The sequence below is a fragment of the Lytechinus variegatus genome, chromosome 1 (genome assembly GCF_018143015.1).
Source record: "Lytechinus variegatus isolate NC3 chromosome 1, Lvar_3.0, whole genome shotgun sequence".
NCBI lineage: Eukaryota > Metazoa > Echinodermata > Echinoidea > Temnopleuroida > Toxopneustidae > Lytechinus > Lytechinus variegatus.
Genome location: NC_054740.1, coordinates 77,158,434 through 77,184,071, shown reverse-complemented (window position 1 = coordinate 77,184,071; position 25,638 = coordinate 77,158,434). Strand labels below are relative to the sequence as shown.

General features: G+C 36.1%; 1 protein-coding gene across 1 annotated transcript in view; it reads right to left on the bottom strand.

Moving 5' to 3' along the window:
- Positions 1-883: 883 nt before the first annotated feature.
- Positions 884-25,638, bottom strand: part of LOC121423683 (ubiquitin-conjugating enzyme E2 E1-like) — a 41,910-nt gene continuing 17,155 nt past the window's right edge. Inside the window, exons 4-6 of the mRNA XM_041619115.1 lie at positions 11,834-11,966; positions 9,049-9,196; positions 884-7,221 (exon numbers count right to left, since the gene is read on the bottom strand). Of these exons, the coding sequence (XP_041475049.1) occupies positions 7,124-7,221; positions 9,049-9,196; positions 11,834-11,966 (379 nt within the window). The 3' untranslated portion in view covers positions 884-7,123. The remainder of the gene's footprint in view (positions 7,222-9,048; positions 9,197-11,833; positions 11,967-25,638) is intronic.

Sequence of the window (25,638 nt, the reverse complement as noted above, 5' to 3'; positions counted from 1 at the left end):
CCACATACAGAGGGAAAATTTGCTCACTTGTGGGGTTGTATAGCGCCACCTCTTGGTATTTTTTGTGAATGTCAAAAGACAGCTGAAAAGGTCGGCCTCGCAGTTTGGCGTCTCCAAAACCATAGGCCTAGCTACATGCTTTGTATCTTTTTATATACGGATTTCCATAACAAAGCAACATGAAGCAGTATGATACGAGAAGCGTAAACAGGTGGGGGGGGCACACTGGCATTACGCAATTTTATATAGCAGCATTAATTCATTCACAAAAAAATCATAATAGAATCCGGGGGAGGGGGGGGGGCACTTCCATTCACAAGTGAAAACACTACCCTAAAGCATTGGTTGATCACCCTTTTATATCTCTCCATTTTTGTTTAGCCTTACTAGAATCTATTGTGACTGGAATTACACCCATAGGCGGTGATGGCCCCACGTCTGCTCGTAAAATTTTCCATTTGTGCCCCTATTGCCTTAAAATTTCTGGATCCACCACTGTCCATTCACTTCTCACATGTGAATTTAATGGAATACTTTATCAAATTGGGATGATGCTTGGACATTTAGATAGGGGAAGTGGCAGGTAAGATGGCCCAAATTGATATATAATTGATTTATGAGTTAAAGGGGGGGGGGGGTCAATACTTTTTTCTTACATGGTTTCTTGCTTCCAGTTGCCATTGGTATTAAACATCAACCTGTTAATGGTGTACAGGCAGATTATTATCCATGTCATAACTGAATTTACTGTTTTAACTGTACTATTTTACAAGGAGAGGAGGGGGGAGGTTGCCAGAGAATTTCCATGCCCAAGCACCATCCATCCACTTTCATTAAACATGTTGACCTTAAAAATCAAATGACAAAAGTTTCAGACTTTGAATATCTTTATGTTCCATGTGCATTTATTCTACATGGTTAACGAGTGACATAAAATGACATATTACAATTTCACAAAGTGAAATGAGAACATGATTCTGTAGAAACATTGAACCAAACAAAAAAAAATATTCAAGTGCTAACATTTTCTTCTCCAATATTCAAAATACCTGTAGCACTTACAATTTCTCCTCATCTTGTTTAAGGTGACAACAACTTCTTTTCAAGACTACTCAAATTAAAATTTGTCTGATGATTCACGTCTTCCCTGCGGTATAAAATTCTTAGTGATAGATTTTCAAAGAAGACACTCATACCCACATACACATCCACAAACGTGCAATAACATATCTGTACGCTCAAAACCATACACAACCACACACACTCACACACACCCCATCCACTCTTCCTTACAGACAGACACACTCATACTCTCTCTCTCTTTCACCCCCCCCTCCCAGTAAAACTATACAACATACATGAATCTTAAACAACAATCTATGTTGTGTTGTGTACTGCTCACCAAACAACCTCTTGATTTCATATCATCACACTCAAAATCACATCCAGTCTTTCCACATACTGCTTTACCTTTCGACTTACATTTACCATTAAAACAACTTAACATACCAATAACATGTTTGATCGTGGAATAAGTTGTGACAGTGAACAATATTCAAATTCATTGGAAATGATATTGAGCAATAAATATCAAATCATTTGACAGATACAACTGAAAGATTGATTTACATCACTAGCAATTATTTTTTTTACTTGCATCACTAGCAATTGTCTTTTACTCAATTATCCAAAATATGTGAGCATACAGAGTAATACACAACATAGTTTCAGTACAGTGGGAAGTACATATTGTTTTCACGTGGCTGTGCATTACATGTACATATACTTCTGAGCTGTCACCTGTTTACACTACTGAAAACACATAAAAATTTCTACACTCCGCTCTACATCCAAAGGCATAAATTGCTATCATCTACATTTCAAAACACTAGCTTTCTGTACCATATGATTTCTTTTAAAATGCCTTTTTAATCTGTCAGTAATTATCAAACTTGATTAATAAACTACATTCAGTATATACACATAAATATTTGCATATTTTCCATCATTACAAAGGTGTCTTTATCATTTGAATTCCCCAGCACACAAGCATTATAGAATCTGACCAAAAATATTCATCATGAGCTAACATTGAAGTGCTGAGTGCCTACACAGATAGATCCACAAGAACAATGATGCATACAGAGTTTTGTACGCTGAAATAATTTATGACCACTTCAAAGCCTGCTTTTGAATCAGTAGGCCTGTATAAAATACTGTTTCGGGTGAGGAATAACGGTCAACTAAATTAACATTTTCACATGTTTAGTGTTACAGTCAATCCAGTCAACCATGTGCTGTTTTGTGAAAAACAAAAAAAAATAATGATCAAAAGTAGAAAATGCTGGTGCTAATTGTCTGATTTCACTAAAAGGAGGGACACAATACAGTCGCTTCCTACATTGAATCTGTTAAACCTTTTGACTACTGAATTCTGTAATTTCCAAAGAATTTATAAATTCATCTCCCAACTCAAGGAGGCCAGGGAATAATTTTGCTTTACAAATTTGAATAGCATTTTTGGTCATAAGAGAAAAGCTCTTTAACTATATAGTCTTATACATGTAAAAATATGCTATACAAAAGAATTTTTGCATAGCAGACTTTACAAAATGCGATGCGATACCAGGAAAACTATTCCCTGCAATGGGTTAACAACTAGCATTGGTTATTGCAGTCCAGTTGTTTTGTCCATATTATTTTGATTTTAACACTCATTGGCATGCATTTTAAGAGACACAGAAGGGCCATTTTCATCAGCCAAGTTTTCAAAGTAATACATGTATCTCATCATAAGTTCTAATCTGGACCCCACTGCACATAAATATAATGGTCACTTTGCCATTCTAATGGTAGATAAACTGACATGGAATCCTTTACTTTGATTGGCTGTTGAGCATTGTTACCATGAAAGTTACATGTACCATTCATTTGATGACATGTAGTTACCATTATATTAACTTTTATGCATCAGGACCCTAAACAATCTTGATCAGAACTTGAGACTAAGGCATTTTAGCAATCACTTCCTAGACGCTTTCTATAACACTGATAATCTATTGTCAAAAGCCCTTCATATCAAAGCAGTCTTTGTCAACAATTAGCGAATCAAAAACAGCAGTTTCATCCTGGACTCTGGGCAAAAGTCATATTTGCAATTTTTGTCCGGTCCGTGCCGGTCCACAACTTTCGAGAATGACCTCTAATTTGTCAATTGTGATTTGATGGGCATTTTCAATAGAACTCTGAACATTGCAGAAAGCGTCTGCGTCATGCTACATGGATGCTAAAATACGCTATCATTTGCACTGAAGAAGCAGACAGTAGGTGGTTTCAATAATTTCATCATGAGATTACAGGGCTCCTCAATCAACTTTAATAATAACCCTTTTTTGGTGAGACATTGTAACCCTTGTTAAATGATTCAGTTAATTCACAGGTATAAAACACTCAGGTTTGTCACTCAGGATAAGTTATCATCCATACAAAATCATCATACATAAGTAAATAAGTAATAAAGGAAATAAAGGAAACAACCATAAGACAAACTTCCTTTGATGGCAAAGTTACACAAAGTTTGCACTCGCTGCTGAGTTGCAATTAAAAGAATTCCCACATCTGAAAGATTTGTATGAATTTTCAATGCCTCAAAATTTCTACTAAAGTTACAAGGTCTAGACAATAAAAATTCCCATCTATAGCACCTAAATGAATCTACCAAGAGCAAGGTCATACTAACATACTGACCAAACTGCTAAACAATGAAGAATAACAGTGTACACTCAAACAAAACATTGAGGACAAGAAAAAACCCATCTCATCCAAGGTACATATTGTTCTTTAATATCACCTTTAGCAATTGATGAAAGGGGTACATGTACATGGATTGACGGATATACATGATTTTAATTGTTTAAGCCTTCAGTACAACACAATATAAAGTCCTGTGTGAAAGCTGTTAAGAAGCAGTCATTACAAGTATACTGTCAATCTATAGCACAACTGTTTGGAAAAGTGTCCTAAATGCATATATGGAGAAGTTTGGGGAAATGCAGGCAAAATATGACACCATTCTCATCATACTTTTAAAAACCAGTTTACTGAAAACCGGTCCAGGAAACCAGTTTGGAAGATCACCTTGCTTGCGTTCCCATTTGATCAGCCGAAAGCGGTTTTCAAAACCACTTCATGTAAAGTGGCCTTGTTGGTATGGGAACGCTCTCAGTGGGGTGACATGTTTTGCATAAAATTCAAAACCGCAGTGTAGACATTCTAAACACAGTGTGTACTGTGTAGCGTAGCGCACTTAAAATGTGTGAAGATCACTTCCCAAAGAATGGTTGTGTCCTCACTTACGCTATAAGCGGTTTAACGAGGCAAAGCGATCTTGAAAACTAAAGCGCAAGGTGGTTTGGTTTGAAAAATAACTTCCAAGACCGCTTCGACCTTTCTAATTATACGTTAAACTAGTTTTAGGGAATTAATGAGAATGGGTCTATGACTGAAAGTTGACAAGCATGGTAATTCCTGATTCTATGTGTACAGGGTAACTATATTGCCAGACAGTCGATATCGGATTTTATAACTTTGACCAATCAGAGACCTAGATTCATAACATTAAGAGACAGTTTAGTATTAGCCTTCTTTGTTCATGGAGCAGTGGATTTGAGTTGGTGTGGACTGTGGAGTCATTTTGGGAGTATGGCTGAGTCATACAAGCACTAAATGTATCAAGAGATTTTAAAAGGTCTCAAAAGATATTCCTCTATTTATCTCCAAGCAAATATTAATTCCTCATACTGTGGAGAAGTGTGTGATCTCTAAGTGTTTTCAGAATATATGCATTGATTGGCTTGAAGGAATAAAACATTCATTTGGCAAGAATTTCACTATTGACTGTTTCACCTTCTTTTGAGCTGCGCATTCTGTAATCACATAATCACTTAAAAATACATGTAGGACATCAGCACAAAAGGATATAATATACAAGTAAGATATTGTATCATGTCAAATCAATTAGAACCTAATGGTATTTCATGAAGCTGCCAAGGATGAATCACTCTACAAATGACCGACTTATGACAAGCCAAATGTGTGTATCAACTGCATTAATTGCAATCAAAATGTGTTTTGCTGCCTGAATACCAGCACATACAGTTGTAGTTAAATACATCTTGAAAAAAAATCAAGATTTTTTTTTTTCAAGCTCGCATTTTGGTTCATAATTCATCACATTCCATTCTTTTATAAAGTTATGTATATTACTCTATGAACAGTTTTATGAAATAGTTCCAGTGTAGATATTAGTGCTTAATCATACATTGTAGAACATTCTGACGAGTTAATATGAAAAGTTTAATAGACAGACAAGGAGATTAACGACTGATTTTAAACTATGTCTTTTAAAAGGCCCGGTATATCAACAATTAATCTTTCGTTCAATATGACAATAAACATGCAAGAACACTTTGAAATATTTTTAAAATGTGAAAAAAAATCCTAAGATATGATAATTACTGACAGAGTATACGCTGTACATCATTATGTGGTCTACCAGTGGAATTGTTGGCTTGAATTATCACATTAGCCAGGAAGTGGTCAAAGCTAAAGAGACTGGGAAGTACATTAAGGCAAACAAAAAATAATACCAGGAAAAGGGAGAAAAATCCTTCAATGACACTTTGCTTTATCGTTATTCAATACTGAATGGTCCAAAACACATTCTATATTGCAACAAGACACGGTTGTTATGTCCAGTTGATTGTTTTATAGAATTAGAATCCTCCTTTACAACTAAATGTCAAATCACAACTAACCGTGGTACATCGAATGGCCTTCAGCAATGTGTAGGGTAAAAATCATACCAATAATCAACAATCGCTCTTCCTTTTTAGAAAAAAATATCAAAAGTTCACTTTTTTTTGTACATCAAACGAGGGATTCAAATTATCTATGAATGGTAAAATATAAATGGGATATGTGGAGTGGAATAACTTCACATCAAAAAGAGGTAGATAAATGGACTTGATATGCCTTGCGCAGTTTAGCAACCCTTCGAACCGTTATCAATCCATAATGCTGATCCCATGATATTTTGTTATTTATTTAAAAAATAGGCATTGTACTATGATGTTTCTCACATCAGCTCAAAGCTGAATATTGTCATAGCATGACTAATCCATAATACAAGTTATGTTGAACAGAAGACAGAATAATAAGACACTATCTATGTGACTTTATGAACCAAAAAAAAAGGAAGGAGAGAGAGATCTGTGTTTATATGGAAGCTTGGTTGCGTAGAAAACCATATCTCTTTGATAGATTGATCAAACAAATTCCTACAACATTTCTTATCTGAATATCTTGTTTCACCTTATTTTTCTATCTCTATTAGGGCATGGATTTAAGATTGACTTATTGGCATGTGCATAAGGTTCACAAGAAGCATACCAATCAAAATATCAATATCAAGATCTTGATACTTTGCGGTGGCATTGCACAATGTACACCTTGGTACTGTAAAAAAGAAGATGTATTTATTTGTATCTTTCTCTTTTTTTGGTTACAGGATCTTTAACCCAATCTTTGACAGAATGATTCATGAAAATCAATTCCAACCATGGAACAGCAGCAATATGTCAAGGCTACATGGCTCAGCACAGCACCCTTAGAGATGATGTAAACTTTATATGGACATATCGTGTACATCTCACTGTGCCCCTTTTTTGTTCACAAAGGGTCACAGTATATACCTTAGAGTTGACAAATATTGGTAATGCTGGCTTTCTTTACTTGGGATTGAAAGTAATCACATGTAAATAGAAAGAGGGCAAATGCTAATAGCTAACTGTATGAAAAAAAAGTTGCCAAATTAAGAAGGATCAATCGTTTCCCATAGATGAGATAAATGGTTCAATTGTATAACTGTGTGAGACAGGGCCGACAAAAATTGGGACACATGAGTGGGGGAAGGAAAGGGTGAATAGCATGGAAAATACATAAAAAACAATGGGGATTTCATCACTGGCAGACCACAGCCCGCAATTAAAAAAATTGAAACTTTTTTCCTTTAACTGTACAATGTGTGAGAGAGTAGCCCGCAATGTAGCAGACCTCTCCTACGTCATGTTGCAAACCTCTGTACCCATTGCTTGGCTAACCTGTCGTGTTCACCACGGTTCGACAGATACTGTGTAGCTATACTTCCGACAAGGGGGTCCTCTGTGGAGTCAAAGAAAAGTTAAAAATCAATAATCAAATCAATCCTGTCTACTTTGAAAAGCTTTTAAAAAACATGAATGGGATCAAGATTTCTTCAAAACACTTGACAAAAAGTGAAAGGTGGGGTAATCTGGATAAGGAAAGGTTCAAGTTCTGTTTACTGGTAGCAATGAAGCAGGTGCAGCACCCTAACACAATAGTTTACTTTTCATCTTTGTTTTCAGTAGTTATAAATTTCTTCTTCACCATTCTTCTGATTACCCTTTTCACTATTATAAAAAAAATATCTGAGGGACATGGGATAGATTGCTATCCATGGCATGTTTTCCTTCAGCATGTAATGTACCCACATTGTGCTACTCTCAACCCAGATTAAATGGGAACCTGGTAGGAAGAAATTCCTTGAATGCTTTAGCAAGCTAAAACAGGGGTAATAATAATAAAAGCAGGGCCCACTGGGAGACCAATTATTGGAACTGAAGTGGCTACCCTAAGGAAATATTATTATCATTATCATCATTACTATTATATTATAAATTATCAATGTTATTATTATATCCTAAATCTGTAGATGTTTTTAAATTTATAGTGACACAGAAAAGATTCAAATTTGTTGCTGATGATAACAAAATTCTCATTTCAAATTCAAGAGTTTTCAGCAGTATACTGGCATAATTAAACTAAAATTCAACTCAGATAATACAACTAGAAATACTTTGTAAACATACATGTACCATGACAAATATATAATCCATTACTCAATATGAACATGGGTATAGTACATGTATAGAAAAAACACAATGTACAAAACTCAGAGCAGTATTAGAGCAGGTTGTAATCTAGGTTAAATTGCATTTACACTCATTCCAGTCAATTGACAATACTAAACAGCGCCACCTCGTGATCAAAAGTGCCAGACAAAGGACAACAAAGACCGAGACTTAATATCTGCAAGAAGCAAATCCCAATTGACACTTGAACAAAAGTGTGTCTGTGGCATGTATAGCAAAATGCAACTTGATGTTTTGAAGGCTCTTTTAATACACAAGTCCCAGTCAGAGCCTGCAGGCTGCTAATCCAGAGATCAACCCCTAAAAGAACACTTCAGGCTAAAAACTGAGAACCCTTTCTGACTATATGTTGTAGAACAAAACAACTCTCTCTCTGCCTTGTTACAGTAAATTACTAGAAGCAGCAGTGTTTTGCTTGCACTCATTAACAGAGTAAAATAATCACTGCGTATTTACTCTGCTTAACCTTGTGAAGTGATTTATTTATACCATCTATCATCTTTTCATTATATCTAAGAATTTTTCCAAAATTTATTTTGCTGTCCACTGGACTCTGGGGATGAACAATGTAGAGTGATCCAGATGGAGAATTTAAACATACAAGACTACAAGAGGTGGTTTTGTGGATCAGTCGAAGGTTCATTCCCTGTCTAGAATATTAGCAAGAAATGGATCTAGACAGCTGATACAAGAAACTAGTGATCATTGATCAATTCTAAGTCAATTTAAGACCAACAGATCAACAATGTGTCTTGCCACTGGTTTTAGATTTGCAAGTGATTGCATGATTTCTTGGAGTAAAAATGTATCCAATGTTGGGTATAGCGGGGAACATTCATGTTTGCTGGGTAAAAATATTAGATAAAACCATAAAACATATTTTATATGTATTTTTTCAAACACTTCATTGAATTATTGTCATATACAGCATTTGGCATTACACATAATTATTTCAATAAATTAAATTCCCTTTTGTGACAATATTGAATAAACCCAAAGTGCATGTAAGAGCAAGTATTAGGGAATAAGTACATACCAGGGTTGCAATCTGAGAGGAGGGAAGAGATGGATAGAAGAACTTTGCCAATGGTCAAGGCAGGAGACCAGTTATCTTTCAGGATGTCTAAACAGATTGTGCCCTGGCTGTTGATGTTGCAGTGATAGATACGGGTGCGAAATGTCACCTGCCAAAGAAATGAAATTTGGATGAACAGGTTGATAAGTTATATTTTCTTCTTCTGGAACTTTGAAGGTAAAAGATAATAATAATAATAATTTATTCTTCCTGTTCAACAACAATGAAAACATAACATGATTGCATGTAAATGAACTTGTATGTGAAGTTTTATTTGGTTATATTAGGTCACTGATGCATTTAAGGGACAAGTCCACCCCAACACAAAGTTGATTTGAATAAAAAGAGAAAAATCCAACAAGCATAACACTGAAAATTTCATCAAAATCGGATGTAAAATAATAAAGTTATGACATTTTAAACTTTCGCTTAATTTCACAAAACAGTTTTATGTACATCCTGGTCAGTATGCAAATGAGGAGACTGATGATGTCATCCACTCACTATTTCTTTTGTATTTTATTATATGAAATATAAAATATTCTAATTTTCTCCAAATTTTGTCAAGTGAAACAATGATTAATTCCTCCTGAACATGTGGAATTAGCATTGTTTAATACTATATGGTTCACCCAAGTTGGTCCTTACAGTCGGATCTGTAAAAAAATGAAATATTGTATAATTCAAACAATAAAAAACAAAATAAATAGTGAGTGAGTGACATCATCGACTCTCTCATTTGCATGTCACTAAGTTTTGCATATCACTGTTTTGTGAATAATACGCGAAACTATAAAAAGCCATAACTTTCTTATTTTACATCCAATTTTGATTAAATTTTCAGCATTATGCTAGCTTGATTTTTCTCCATTTATTTAAATCAACATTTTTCTGGGGTGGACTTGAGCTTTAAAAACATTCCATCCCACATCAGTCACCTGTAATATCAAAGATTAAATTAATGTTTTAATCAAGCATAACTGTATTAATCTAAGACAATACATGGGGAAAACCATGTACAACAGACACAATCTATAGTAAATATTAATATCAGGTAAACCTATCGAATTATATGTATTTTACACCCACAGATGTTTTTTCTTTGCCCTGGCTGGCTGATACAATCACCAAATCTATTTTGAGATACCCTTTACCAACCACCAATCTGAAAACCACAAAATTACTTTGTTGATACCCAACAATGCAGTTTGGCAAGTCTTGCAAGTGCAACATACAATGTATCATCAAGCACACATGTAATGCCATGATGATACTAAACTCTGACTATTCCAGGGGCTGTTTCATGGGTGATACGACATCTGCTCATGCTCCGGCAACAATTCCTCCGGGCTTTATTTCGTCCGAGATATACATCAGGTTAGGGTTGCAATAGGGTAGGTTTAGGACAGGGCATGGTGTTAAAAACAAGGTTGAATTTGGTCATTTCCTTTGGAGTGAGCAATTTACAGCGAAGCTGTTAATTTACACATAACTATATTAATGACTATTGTTATTGTGCTATTTTGAGATACCAAATTTCTGAAAATTCATCAAAATCCAAAGTTTTTAAATTCTAAAGTTTCAGAATATTTGTGAAAACCATGATACATGTATGCATGCAGTCACAAATATGCAACCAATTTCATGTCCCCACTTTCCTTTTGATGCTGTGACATGAAATCACTTCATATGTTATATCTCCATTCTAACAAAAACAAAATAAATTGCATCAATGATTATCCTATAAAACTTTAAATCAGCAGTCAATCCTAATATTTCATTTTTGGAGGACATCAATTGAATAAAATATTAGTACATAATGACAAAAAAAATATGTGGGGAAATGACATCATCAGCTTGTCCATTGCATATTCATGAAGACATGCACCAAACTGCTTCAGCAAAATAATGCAAAATTCAAAATGTAATTATTCCTTGTCAAATATTGATGAAATTTTCAGTGTTTTGTTGGTCTGATATTACATTATCTGCTCAAATCATGTCCTTTTCAGATAGGAGTGCCCTTTGAAATTTCACATTCCAACATTTCCGTTTTACATATTCAATAACTTTAGGTGGTTTCAGACCGCCTCGAAGTTCGTCAGTTCCAGGTATTTTCTTATCGGGAAATTTACCCGATCTGAAAATACCAGGTAATTATTGTCAATGTGAAAACAAATTACGCGTAATATCCCCCCCAAAAAATACCCACTAAATAGTAGGTACTTGGCAAAATTACGAGAACTTTCGCAGGGATTTTTCCAAGGTTGCAGGCATTTTGGCAATGTGAAAGCAATTTACGGGAACTTTTAGCCCGGCGTGTAGTTGGGCACGGGCACCGTGGGTGGCTGCTGAGCTAGTGGTTTTGAATCTCACGCCTTGCCTGCTTATCAGACCATACTGCACATGCTCCTAACTTCAGGAATTTATCCCGAAAAATATGTTTCGGGGTGATGTGAATCCAGGAATTAATCAGTATTTTTTAGCCTAAAAAAGTTCTTGTAAATTAACGGGATTCTTATGATCGAGGCAGTTTGAAACCACCTAGAGATGGGTAACATGCTTTTGATTAATCCCAGGCCATCAAAGGTCATGACCAGAGATGTCCCCTTGGCTGACCTTGATCCCCATCTCATTGGTCTTGCAGACCATGGGCCTTTTCAAAACTTTTCCACTTGTGGTGGCCTTGCCCTTTATAAAAAAAACTGTTCAATAAAAACCTGAAGGTGAATGTATGAAACTTTACCTTTGGTGGTTTGAAGGGGTATTCTGTTGAGAAATGAATATCAAGGAAGAAAACTCCGCCCTCATATACAGAACCTGTTGGACCAAGTATGGTGGAAACCCATTCGTATATGTTGTCTCCTTTAGGTCCAGCACTGCAAAATAAGACAGAGGGGAAGAAAAAAAAAAAGCATGGGATTGATTATTTTATTTAAATGATCTAGTGAAGTAAGGAACGACTGAATGGATAAAGAATTCAAAATAATTTTCTAATAATGAGAAACAAGGGAAAGGTAAAATAACACTATTAGGTATATGGAGTTTAATTCTAACTCACCCACTCTATCACCAAATACCTGTAAATCCAAAAGAACTTTTTCAGATATCAAAATACAAAAAATATATTTCCTGCATCATTCACACCAGAGCCAGACCCTTTCAGGGTGCTAAGATCATTGAAGTTATGAAATTGGGCAGTCTGGGTAGCAGATGAGGCACATGCTTATAACATAGCTACATGTACATGTAGCTGAGCAAGAAAGCAACACTTCCTATGTCACCTACACCCAATGTACACTACTGTTTATTACAGATGGCAAGAACCCCATGTAGTGCAAAAGTTCTTCAAATTATGAATAATACCTCCTAATGACAGGTACTTCCTTCTGGACGATATTGGACATACAATTCATTTTCATCTAGGACTGTTTTCTATTCACAAGATAACATACAGTATAGGTAACATGAACAGAAACAATAAGCCAAAGTCTCCAGTTTCAAAAAGCAAAGATTAGTATTGTTTGTTGTAATCTCAAGTGGGTGCTATATCTAGTGTACACTCAATCTAAAAATAACTAACAATGTTGAATCTAGATTTATTCTGTATACAGCTTTGTACATATTACATTATTATTATTTCATGATTTGTCTCTAAGACTAGAAATTCATGAAAAATTCATAATTTGAGGGGCACTCAAATTGTTTTTTTATGGGGGTGTGCTTCATGAAACTCTGAAATGGGGGTCAACTAGGAACTGACTATAAAAGGGTTAAGTACAGGGACTTGGGAACTAATTATAAACATGTATGTGCTTCATGAAAATCTGAAATGGGGGTCTTAGGAACTGACTAAAAGGTTAAAGTAGAGGGTCTTGGGAACTTATTATATATGTGCTTCATGAAACTCTGAAATGGGGGTCTGAGGAACTGAATAAAAGGTTAAAGTACATGTAGAGGGTCTTGGGAACTAAATATATATTGGGCAGTGTGACAAACAAGGTCTACGGAACGGAATCGCGGCACTGTAGATACGCTGCACCATAGCGCTGTGCATGCCCTAGCCATACATGAAGGAGCGGCTACTAGTTATATGTACAGTAGGGAGTTGCGAAGCCGTCCGTTCATATTTCTCCTTTGCGGTGCTTGCGCTTGACAATTTTGGCAGGGTTGGGGAACTGAGATGTCTCGTAATGGGGGTCTTGCGAGCGGGGCTAAGCGGCTTCCGAACTGAAATTTTGTCATTCTGATTATCTAGATAACTGAAAATTAGGTCTGAAAAAGGGGATCATCAAAGCGGCACGTCCCTGTACCACCACAGCCTAAAGCAAATCTAAAATCTGACCCACAGTCAGCACTGACCCAGAGGTTCACCCAGCCCCTTTCATTGTAAATGGTGTCTTCAGTTCTAAACACAGATGGCACACTAACAATATTTTTAAAGGTCCATCTCCCACTCACCCCCCCCAAAAAAAAAAAAACTTATAAATTGAGTCAGTTAGCAGCATTCCTATTGTTGTGACAGTTCATAGCTAATCCACTCTAAAAATAGGTAAATAAGAGCTCACCCGCTCTCAAATTCATCAAGAAACCAAACTACAATTAATAAACATACATGTATATTGTATTTTTGTATATTATTAACAAAGCCAGCCATGCATGTCTGGATTGTCTGGAATGCATATTTCAGATTTTAGTATTCATATTCTACTGAATTGGCAAAAATTGAGTGGGTTAAATGCAAAGTGTATAAAAAATATATACACTACTTGGCAGATCAAGCCAGGACGCTATTGTTTCATGGAAATGTCTTGTCAGTGATTTACTGATTTTTACCCCAAAGGCTTGCTCCTAACCAATCAAATGCAAGGATTTAAGGATTTTAAGCATTCTTCATCAGTAGTATGCTTCATCAGTTGCATTTTTCATCAGTTAAAATGTTGACAAATTGCTTCATGAAATCTTGATTCACATAGGAAATAGCCAAGTGTTTTTTAAAGAAATGCAGCTAGTCTTGTGTATGATCATAATGAAATCAAGAGCAGGAATATGTCATAAATATTCAAGACAAATTAATGCCGAAAGCCCTTATCTGGTTGTCAGTGCCAATACATACATGCAAAATTGTACTATGAGAATGATACTAAAGACAAGAATGGGAAAGGGGGGTAAAGTATATATTTGAAAGAAAAAAAAGCAAAACACTCCCCACCCCCCCCAAAAAAAAAAAATACACCACTTCAGATTCTGCATGTTTCAGCTATAACTGATTTAAATGAAGAATTCAAGGTGAGCTGATAATCAGAAAATTGTTCTCAATCCTCAGAAAAAAACCTTTGTACGATCTCTTTAAATTTCTGAGCTTCTAAATTTCAATTTGATGGATCTGCCACACTCCCTTTCTACTCAACCAAATTATGACCTTTCCTTCTTTGCAGGTCAAGTACAGGTCATGTGTATTCAGACCTCTACATGTAATATGTATGAAATATTATGGGCCTATACGCAAGTAAGGACACAAGGCTCAAACGCTTGTAAATAATTGTGACTCATGGCTTTAAATAGAGAGGTTCAATTATTTTGGAATGAAACTGAAGATACAATGGTACATAATATATCCTATGTGCAGAGATATCTCAATCTTGCAATGAAGTGAGGTGGAAATGCATGTGAATAGTTTTCAGTTATTATAAAAATATCATGAATAAACAAGCTATATTATACTTCAAATACTGCATACCAATTTGAGAGAATATGGCAATTACAGGGGATAAGACATGTATTCAAATGATGAAAATGTGAGGTGAAACGCGAAAATCTCATTCTCAAATAAATAGGGGCCTATTGGTTCTTGCCATTTAAAGTTCTTGCCGGGTGAGAATTTTTATCAGAAGATGTTGGTAATATACAAACATACAATTATTTCTTTCCGTCTATCTATTCTTTTCCAGTAACAACTGCTTTACCATATACTTATTACTCATTAGCCAGTTAGCAGGCATCAATATCGTCAGTGTCGTATCCCACATACGACAGTGCACACTAAGAGAAAATCGACTTCAAAGTTAACTAAAATTTCCACTTTGTTCCCAGCAATACAACATTTTCATTGCTAGAAAAAATACATGGTTGGAAAGATCAAGACAATTGCTTGAAATTGGTATCTGAAAACTTTTTAAACAAAACTAAGAATCAGATAAAATATCGCAAAAGAGCTACATGTACATGCTTGTAATTTCAATTTGAGCGGTTTAGATTTTTCCTGTACAAAATGCCAAAGGGGATACAACAACACTGTTGTTCTGCAGTGAGCCCATTTTCACCTCTGATCAAGTGCCCCATGCCCATTTGAAAATGCCCACATTTACTTAGAACTGATAAGTGCCCTGTTTCTTTTCCAGTTTTTAAAAAATGTCAATGTAAGGTTATTGTAGTTGGCATGGTTTCCTTTCTGTGGGGGAAGCGGGACGAAAAGGGGCAAGGGGTTCTTGCCCCCTAAAGATTTTCCATAGGAAAAAAAGCATGGTCTTTTCAACATGAAATGTGCCCTTTGTGAGGTAAAACATTGCCATAATATCCCGTTACCATGGAAATACAATTTCCAACACATGCAAATATCTTGCACATCTTAACACGTACCTCAAGACCATTGTGTGTACCAAATTTCATGAGAATTGGTTAAAAACTTTAATAGCAAGTACATGTAGTTCGAACCACAATTTTTTGCACATCATTGGTGAGGATGTAAAAAAGCATTTATTTTTCTTTGGTTGGAAAAAAAACGTTTTGTTGTGTACACAAACATGTATAAATAAGAATAAGGACTCAGTAGATGCATAGATATAATTGTATGCCATGTGATCAATATTTTGGCTACAGTACTCATTCATTAATTCATATAATTGTTGGTCAATAGTGTATCATATACACTTGATTCTGATATAACTGTAGTTCATAGTTTGCAAGACAAAAATACAATAAGGGGACAGACAACGGTGAAAACTTACATGTATGGTGATTGTAAGCAAAATGAGATTTATAAACAAGTGGAGCACCTCTGGCAGTCTTGCCTGTATTACTCCATTCATTATAGCAGCAGTGCTGACTTTGAAAAACAACAACTATTGAATATTTATCTTAAAAAAAAAACACAATTCATATGATAATACCATATATTCATTGACCCTACATGTAAATGACCTTTGATCTTGATCATGTGACCTGAATCTCATGCAGGATTTTCAATGATACATAATTAGTCTTTTTCTATTAAGTTTCATTAAATTTAAAAAGATCTACAGTGTATAAACTTTAAAAGTTATGAATATGATGGCAACTAAGCAAAATCCTCCAACATGTGTGTTGACCCTAAATGACCTTGGTCAAGTGAGCTGAAACTTGCACAGGGTGTTTGCTGATACTTGATTGCTCTTATATCAAAGTGTCGTTGACTAGATCCATAAACTTTTACAGAATAATGGCAATTCCACAAATACCCCAACATGGCCAAATTTTGTTGACCTATTTTTTACTTTGACTTTGGTCATGTAACTTGACACTCAGACAGGGGCAAAGTTCATTAACCTTATATGACCTTTGACCTTGGTCATGTGACCTGAAACCCACACAGAATGTTTGGTGATACTTTCTCCTATGTCCAGGTTTCATGAACGAGATTCATGAACTTCAAAGTTATGACATTTCAAAAACTTAACCTTTGTAAGATTTCGATGTTGATTCCCATGGTCCAAGTTCATTGACCCTAAATAACCTTTGACCAAAGTCATGTGACCTGAAACTCCAGCAGGATGTTCAGTAATACTTCATTAGATTTATGTCCAAGTTTCATCAACTGGGTCCATATACTTCTTAAATTACTATGACATTTAAAAAACTTAACCTTGGTTAAGATTTTAATGTTAAAGACGCCGCAGAGGCCGCCATCAGAAAAGCGGTCCCTATAGTTACTGCAGGATGCATTAACAATAATTTTCAATCAATATATATCCCTTTTTACTCGTGCCCAGTTATTAGATAACTACTGAGCAGCTTGACACAGGAAGTCAAGGTCAACTTCAAGTGTATAATGTAGGCCTACATGTACATATCTGAACTGGAATTTGCATTGTAAAAGATTTGGTTAGAATGCATGAAACAAAAAAAATAGAAATGTCATACGTGTACATGTAGATCCCTATCTGCCATCTACCACTCAGGCCTCTTCACAAATTACAAATATTGCTTGAATGTAACCATGGTTTGAACACAGCCACTAAAAAATAGATCTATCATATTTTGTGTACATTGTACCGTAAAACGGAATAATATCCTTGCAATGGCAGAAAGAGCATGTACTATGTACATTCCTATCTGCCACCAACCACTCGGCCTCTTCATGAATAGATAATCCAGTGTCATTACTCATACCTATTATCACCACAGACAAAGCTAGAAGTGGGCTAAAGATGACGTGAGGATGGAATTTAACAATTCACTGCTGTGCAGACTTATTAAATCAATCCATGGGAATTGAAAAAGTAATCAATCTGTTATTGGCCAATACATGTATCAGGCATTACATGTACATGTAGGCCTACACGTTACTCTCTTGAAATACCAATTACCCCTTATACAGTCCATCATAAATAGGGCGCAATGCAACAAACAGGCAATTCGATGAAAGAAAATTCTAATTGATTGCAAAATACAAATTCATTTTAATTTAACAGGTAATTCGGCATATACATGTATTCACCACTGATCTATGAAATGTAAATCTACAACTGAAATTTACAATCAATAGTAATTTTTTTAAAACATGATAATAAAAACAATAATTACATTCATATAGTACTTGAGGATGCATTTCGAAACATCCGTTTCAACAATAAGGAACAAGTGGAGCGCCTCTGGCAGTCTCGCCTGCATTATGCAATTCAATATAGCAGCAGTGCTGGCTCTGAAAACTACTATAAAAGAAGTATTCACCAAAAAAATTCATATAATGATATAAAATGTTCATTTACCCAAATTACCCTAAATGCAGGCCTGCCTAAATGACATCTGACCTTGATCATGTGACCTAAGACTATACTTAATATACCCTATGTCCACTTTCATAAACTTTCTATGTTATGATGGCAATTCAACAATTACCACCAACATGGCCAAAGTTCATTGACCTTAAATGACCTTTGACTTTGGTCATGTGACCTGAAACCCTGTGCAGGATGTTCAGTGATACTTGATTACTCTTATGCCCAAGCTTCATGAACTAGGTCCATAAACTTCCAGAGCTTTGATGGTAATTCAACAAATACCCCCAACATGGTTAAAGTTCATTGACCTCAAATGACTTTTGACCTTGGTCATGTGACCTGAAACTCAGGCAGGATATTAGGTAATACTTCATTATCCTTATGTCCAAATTTCATGAACTTGGTTCATATACTTTCTAATTTTTGAAATTTCAAAAACTTAACCTTAGGCAGCGCACGACACTAGCACTGGTCTGACGGTCCCAGACCAGTAAAAATTGCTGTTGGGCCAGTAACTTTTCAGAAATAGCCAGATTTACTGGTTCGAAATGACCACTAAAAATTAGATCTTACTGAGACAAATATTTTCTTCTCTTTTGTAAATCATGGCTCTGGTTTCTCACTAAAAATGCTCTACAAAATTGAGAAATGCAAATGGCTCTCATTAATCATGTTGTGTGTGTGTACTGTTTGATTGTTGGTTGTTTTTTGGGGGGATAATAAGCAATAAAAGACGGCAAGGTAAACTCAAGCCTTTTCATGTTTTTCTTTGTTTTTTTAGACCAGTAAATTTTAGGTTCGGACCAGTAAAAAATGGTAGAACTGACTCTCTACTGGTATAACATGATCAGGTTGGGCCAGTAGAAAAAAAGGGTTAGTGTGGAGCCCTGCCTTACGCTAAGATTTTGGTGTTGATTCCCCCAACATGGTCTAAGTTCATTGACCCTAAATGACCTCTGACCTTGGTTATGTGACCTGAAAGTCAGGAAGGATGTTTTGTAATACTTGATTAACCTTATGTCCACGTTTTATGAACTAGGTCCATATACTTTTTAGTTATGCTGTCATTTCAAAAACTCAACCTTTGGTTAAGATTTGATGTTGACGCCGCCTTCAGAAAAGCCGTGCCTCTAGTCTCGCTATGCAGGCAAGACAAAAATGTTTAAAGATCAGTACAATCGAAAGGAAGAATAACTCCTCACCAAAAACAAAGTCACATACAACCATGATTTAAAATTTTTGGATAAATCAATTAATCAAACCAAGTGTTACGCCATTTGAATTGCACAGTGCCCTGTTTAAAAAAAAACTGTAAAGTGAAATATCAAAACCCTCTTGAAATTTTATAGTGTAATACACTTTTTCTCATCATTTTTACAAACTCAATATTCGGTTCAGGAGAACTTGACCTTTGAAGCCACTCAGTAATAAAAAAATCCCTTACAGTTTATTTTAACATATGGGCATGTAATTATTTGAGATGTATTCATCATACATGTAGCATTTAAGATATAGTTTAGCATCTCCCTATCTCTTTCCCTTCTCTTCTCTACAAGAAGAGCTCATCTGGCCTCCTAAACGATTGATTGTTACACGACTCCCCTTGCCTCGGCTGAGAATTATTGATCTCTGGTGACACTAAATAAAGGCAATAAATAAAGCTTGGGCACAACAGAAAGCCTGCCTTCTTCAACACCCTCCATGCTATATTTGTGCAAGATTGTTTGAGCATGAAAGCGCAGGCATTGTTGAAGGATCTCCACAGCGTTTCGCTCTGATAGTTCAACTGTGAGGAAATGATTATGGATATAAAGGGGATATTACAAACATTCTTACACCTCAGTGAAAATAGCGAGTGGGGGTATTAATGAAATAAACATACTTGGAGCAGAAATACATGTACATGCACATGTTTGTCTTTTTCTTGTTCTTATTCTAATGTGCACGATAATGTAGTTGTCTATATTTCACATGAAGGCCTCCAGGCTCCAGCACCAACAAAATCTAATAATGTTCATTGAAAAGTCCACCAATAAAATAACTTGCATATTGATCAGAACTTGATATTTTTTTTTATGAAAAGGGGTGCAATGATATGCTTTATTTTTCTGATGTTGCATGTGTGAACAATATGCAACATGGGCTTGATGTTGATATCAATTCCAAATATGCTATAAAGCAGGCATATCAAATGACCTTTATAGTAAGGATTAAACCTAGAGTGCATATAGATTTAGCCTGAAATGAATTTGAAATGCTGCGCTAACATACAAGGTACATGATGAGGAGAGAATAATCAATGCCAGTATTCTTCTATGTGGCCCTAACGTGGTTGAAATATTCTTCTTTTGATGCACTTTCCTTTGAATTAATCAGGCCTGTATGATTAGTGACAGGTTTTAACTAACGATAAATATCTGTATCAACTGGGGAATCGAGCATGGTGTACATTTCTGAGAGACAGTGATTTTCCGTTGCAGAAAATGGACAGACAGATGTCATGCACAGTGGTTGGAAATGGGAAATCACAGAAAAGAGGAAACCTATTCTGAAAACAACAAAGTCACATACATGTACAGATAAAAGTTGTGATTGTAATAAATCAAATGTACACATATATTAAACAACAGAATCTCAAAACAAACAAATCAACAAAGAACATGGAATATAAAATCAATTTTGAAAGACACAAGTCACTATCCTATTGCGATGCATGTACATGTATGAATTCCGCTGTCTATCCAGCAGAGTCATTTATGCCAATCATTTAACATGTAGCCTACATGGACAACTGTACATGTGTTTACTCATTTTCCAGGATCCATTTGAACAATTGAAGGCAATGTTTTTCTATCATGCACGCTCCTGAGCAAGCCACTGGAATGAAATCAAAGAAAGACAATACATTACTTGACAAAATACATTAGCCTACATGTTCATGTACATGGAGGTGTATAAAGAGCTCAATACATGCCAATAAAAAGAGGTATGTGTGCTAAAATGAACAGTATCTCCATAGCAAAATTCATCTGATCTAAAAAAATAGGGCCCTACCTTTAACCCACCGGGGATCAATTATGATACTACAAACATATTCTTCAGGATCATTTGGTACATGTACAAATTGCACACATGTATGCTTTTTCACACTGCATTTCCTTATTAAACCCATACTATGACCCTTGACCCCAGACTGTCAGTAACCCCATACTATTTGGGGGAGGGGGGGGGGTTAGACTGTCTTTCTTAACCCCATACTATTTGCTTTATAGCAGGGGTTAATGCCTCAACACTGGACTATCGCACAGCTCATGAATATTGATGACTTTGTCAAACTGCACGTTATTTATACAGGTAAAATAAAGTAATTGCAGCACACAATTATTTCATGAGAAAGCCTTTAAAATCAAGGTTAATTACCAGCAAATCCTAGATCTGGATCTGCAATCATGAAGTCCTTAGCCGGATTTAGTTTCAAACTGCAATTCTTAGCACCGCAATTGCTGTGATCTGGCCAGATAGGGCCAGATAGCTACCATAGTATATTTAACACGCTAGCCAAATTTGGTAAAACAGTGTGAAACCGAAGAGGGCTTTAAAGCTTAACCCTTGTAAATGGGGGGGGGGGGCTATAACCCACTCCCCTTATCCTCACCTGTTTGCCAGGGTTAAAGTCAAGTCCACCCTATAAAAATGTTGATTTGAATCGATAGAGAATAAATCAAACAAGCATATCGTTGAAAATTTCATCAAAATCGGATGTGAAATAAGTTCTGACATTTGAAAGTTTCGCTTATTTTCCACAACTTATGCACAACTCAATGACATGCAAATGAGAGAGTCGATGATGTCCCTCACTCACTATTTCCTTGTTTTTTATTGTTTGAAATATAAAATATTTCAATATTTACAGATTTGACAATAAGGACCAACTTGACTGATCCATAAAATGTTAAGGTGAGGGTAATTCCACATGTTCAGGGAGGAATGAAACTTTGTTTCAAGGACAATGAGGAGAAAATTGGAATAAATCATATTTCATATCATGAAATACAAAAGAAATAGTGAGTGATGTCATCAGTCCCATCATTTGCATACCGAACAGGATGTGCATATAACTGTTTTGTGAAATTAAGTGAAACTTAAAAATGTAATAACTTTCTTATTTTACAACCGATTTTGATGAAATTTTTAGTGCTATACTTGTTGGATTTTTCTGTTTATATTCAAGTCAACTTTTAGGTTGGGTGGACTTGTCCTTTAAAGATAAATTCCAGTTTTGGTAACGATCTCAAAATGACATTTTACAGAATCTAACATAATGACCACCCAAGTGTCTGTACGAATAAAAAATATGTGCCAAAGGATTCTGGAAGAAATTGTGTAATTGCTGAGAAATAAGCAAAATAAGCACGGATTCGGTAACTTCCATCGGGTCTTTATTCCAGCAATATTAATACACTGTCCCATGTGTGCCTTTCTGTGTTGGCGATCTTCAGTGTGATCGTATTTTAGCTTAGACTTTTATTTAACCAAGTTCAGTTTATGTAACTGTACCAAATCTAGATCCATGACGATAGTCCTACTTAACCTTGTTTTTAAAGACTTTCTCACGAAATCAGTGTTTTACTGCGACTTCGTTCATTTAGCTTTAAGGAAAATTTCTGTTGCGTGAAAAGCATAACATTGTGTTTAATTATGTTTTGGCCATCCAGCCTTACAAGTTTTTTTTTTTTAATATCCTTCGTGGAAAGTCACACAATTTATTTTGTATCAACTCATATTTTATATTTGGTATTTTTATCTTATTTGCAAAATAAAGATTGAACTGAATTGAATAATGGAGCACTTTCTGCTCTCACACCCACGTTATCAATAAGGGCATTTTTGATAGCGTGGGTGTACATGCAATGTATGTGTAAATGAAAATATTTCCCCTCATTTATATGAGGTTACCATGGCAATGCAGTACCCTAGCACATGAAGAATTTGTCTTGTTTGGCTTCTCTTCAAGATCTATCCAGGGAATATTTTCCTGGTATCATATCGCAATCAGCTCTTCAAAAAGACTGCTACACAATAAGTCTTTAGTGTTTAAGAGTTTTTACATGGGATTGTACAGAATGTTAGAGCAAATTTACATGTAGTAGGCAAAATTATTTCTCTGCTATCTTTGACCCGATATCATCTACATTCTTGAACTGGTTTCCCTTAGACCAGTTTAGGAAACCAGATCTCATCACCATCTCCTGAACTGGTTGTCCAGAACCACTTCATGTGTTCTATAAAAGGGGTCTTGAGGCTAAGGAAATGCTCAAGAGTGGCGTCACATGCTTTGCCCAAAATTTGAAACCACAGCATAGGAACTTTATACACAGTGTGTAATGTGTATCGCTCTCAACATGCATATATGGAGGCCATTCTCATTACGCTTTCTAAAACTAGTTTACTGGAAACCGATTCAGGAAACCAGTTTGGAAGATCGCTTTGCTAGCGTTCTCACTTGATCACACGAAAGTGGTTTTCAAAATCTCTTCACATACAGTGCTCTTGTTGCTATGGAAACGCTCTCAGTAGGGTGACACGTTTCACGCGAAATTTGAAACAGGCATTCTACACCTGTCTTGTGGAGTAGCGAGCTCAAAATGTGTGAAGATCGCTTCCCGAAAAACGATCATGTCATCACTTACATGTATGCTAAAACCATTCTAGCGAGGCAAAGCAATCTTGAAAACTACATCGTGAGGTTGTTTTCCAAACTGGTTTGGAAGATCGCTTTGACCATTCTCACTAAGCGTTAAACTAGTTTTCACTAAACTAGTTTCCAGTACACTAGTTTTAGGAACGTAGTGAGAATAGCCTCATACTCTCACACTTCCATGAAAAGATCGCTTCCCAAAACAGCTGTGTCCTCACCTACATGTACCAGTTTAACAAGGCAAAGCGTTCTTAAAAACCACATCACGAGGTGGTTTTCCAAACTGGTTTGAAAGACAAATAAAATAACTTCCAAGACCCCTTCGAGCATCCCCATTAACTATTATACGGAAGATGAGAAGGGATTGTATTCTTCCAGTATAAAAATGAAAAATAAAACCACTAACATGAAAGATGAATCTAGAAAACAGCTACTAGCTTTTTTCAAATTAAAGCTTAGGTTTTAAAAAAGGTTGCTCTTGACAACTTGAAGGCTGGTCATACATAATGTGAACTTGATTCCCAGTTTACATCTATAGCAAACATGTCAGAAGACTGCATTTGTCGGTTACCAGTAAAGAAATATCTGTAAATCATATTCAACTCATAATAAAAAATAAGACCTCTGGCTGTAGTGCATCCTTGTAAAACATCACCAGGTCAACGGCCCTACATTGTATACACTAGGTGGTTTCAGACCGCCTCGAAGTTCGCCAGTTCCAGGTATTCTCTGATCGGGAAATTTACCCCGATCAGAAAATACCAGGTATTTTGGTAATGTGAAAGCAAACTACGCGTAATCTCCCCGAAAGAAAATACCCGCTAAATAGTAGGTACTTGGCGAAATTACGAGAACTTTCGTGGGGATTTTTCCAAGGTCGCAGGTATTTTGGCGATGTGAAAGCAAATTACGGGAACTTTTATCCCAGCGTGTCGTTGGGCGCGGCGGCGTGGGTGGCTGCTGGGCTAGAGATTTTGAATCTCCCGCCTTGCCTGCTTATCAGACCACACTGCGCATGCTCGTAACTTCGGGAACTTATCCCGAAGGATGTGTTTCGGGGCGGTGTGAATGCAGGAATAATTAACGGGTATTTTTTAGCCTTAAAAAGTTCTCGTAATTTAACGGGGATTCTTGTGATCGAGGCGGTTTGAAACCGCCTACTGTAGACAAAACTGTACATACAGCAATTTGATTGTACATTGTACATGTACCTTTTACAAGTGAGCACCCTTTCATTGTTTGATCAATTGATCCTGATATGAGGCTATAGGTGGTGCTGCACCAGCAAGAGTTTGCTCAATCTCAAGGTTTTTACCCGATCAGCCCTCTTCACGATTTATCTCGAAATTCAAGAAACCCCATCTCCACCATCGCAAGAAGAGCGATTCCTGCTCAAGCGAGGCATCGATGCATTATGGTCTGATGGCTGACGCCATTAATAAATAATCCTGAGTCGAATCTCTAGTGCGACTGCACCTGCGAATTAGCGAGATAATTCGTAAATAGCGTACTATTTTGCAAATAACCCTAAGTTGACATATAGGCTTTTTACACAGGATTTTCTTAACCCCGTACTATCCTTAACCCCGTACTATTTATTTTCCTTTTCACACATGCCAAATTGTTTTGCTAACCCCGGATAAGGAATGCTTGCTTTTTACACACGAAACTCGCTAACCCCGGACTATTGGTAGCTCATGAATATTCATGAGTGCACTGAGGGGTCATTCGGGTCATATCCAAAATCGCTGACTTCTGGCGCGCGCTTCTTTTTTCATCGCCGTGATCGCTGTTCATGAATATTCATTATACTTA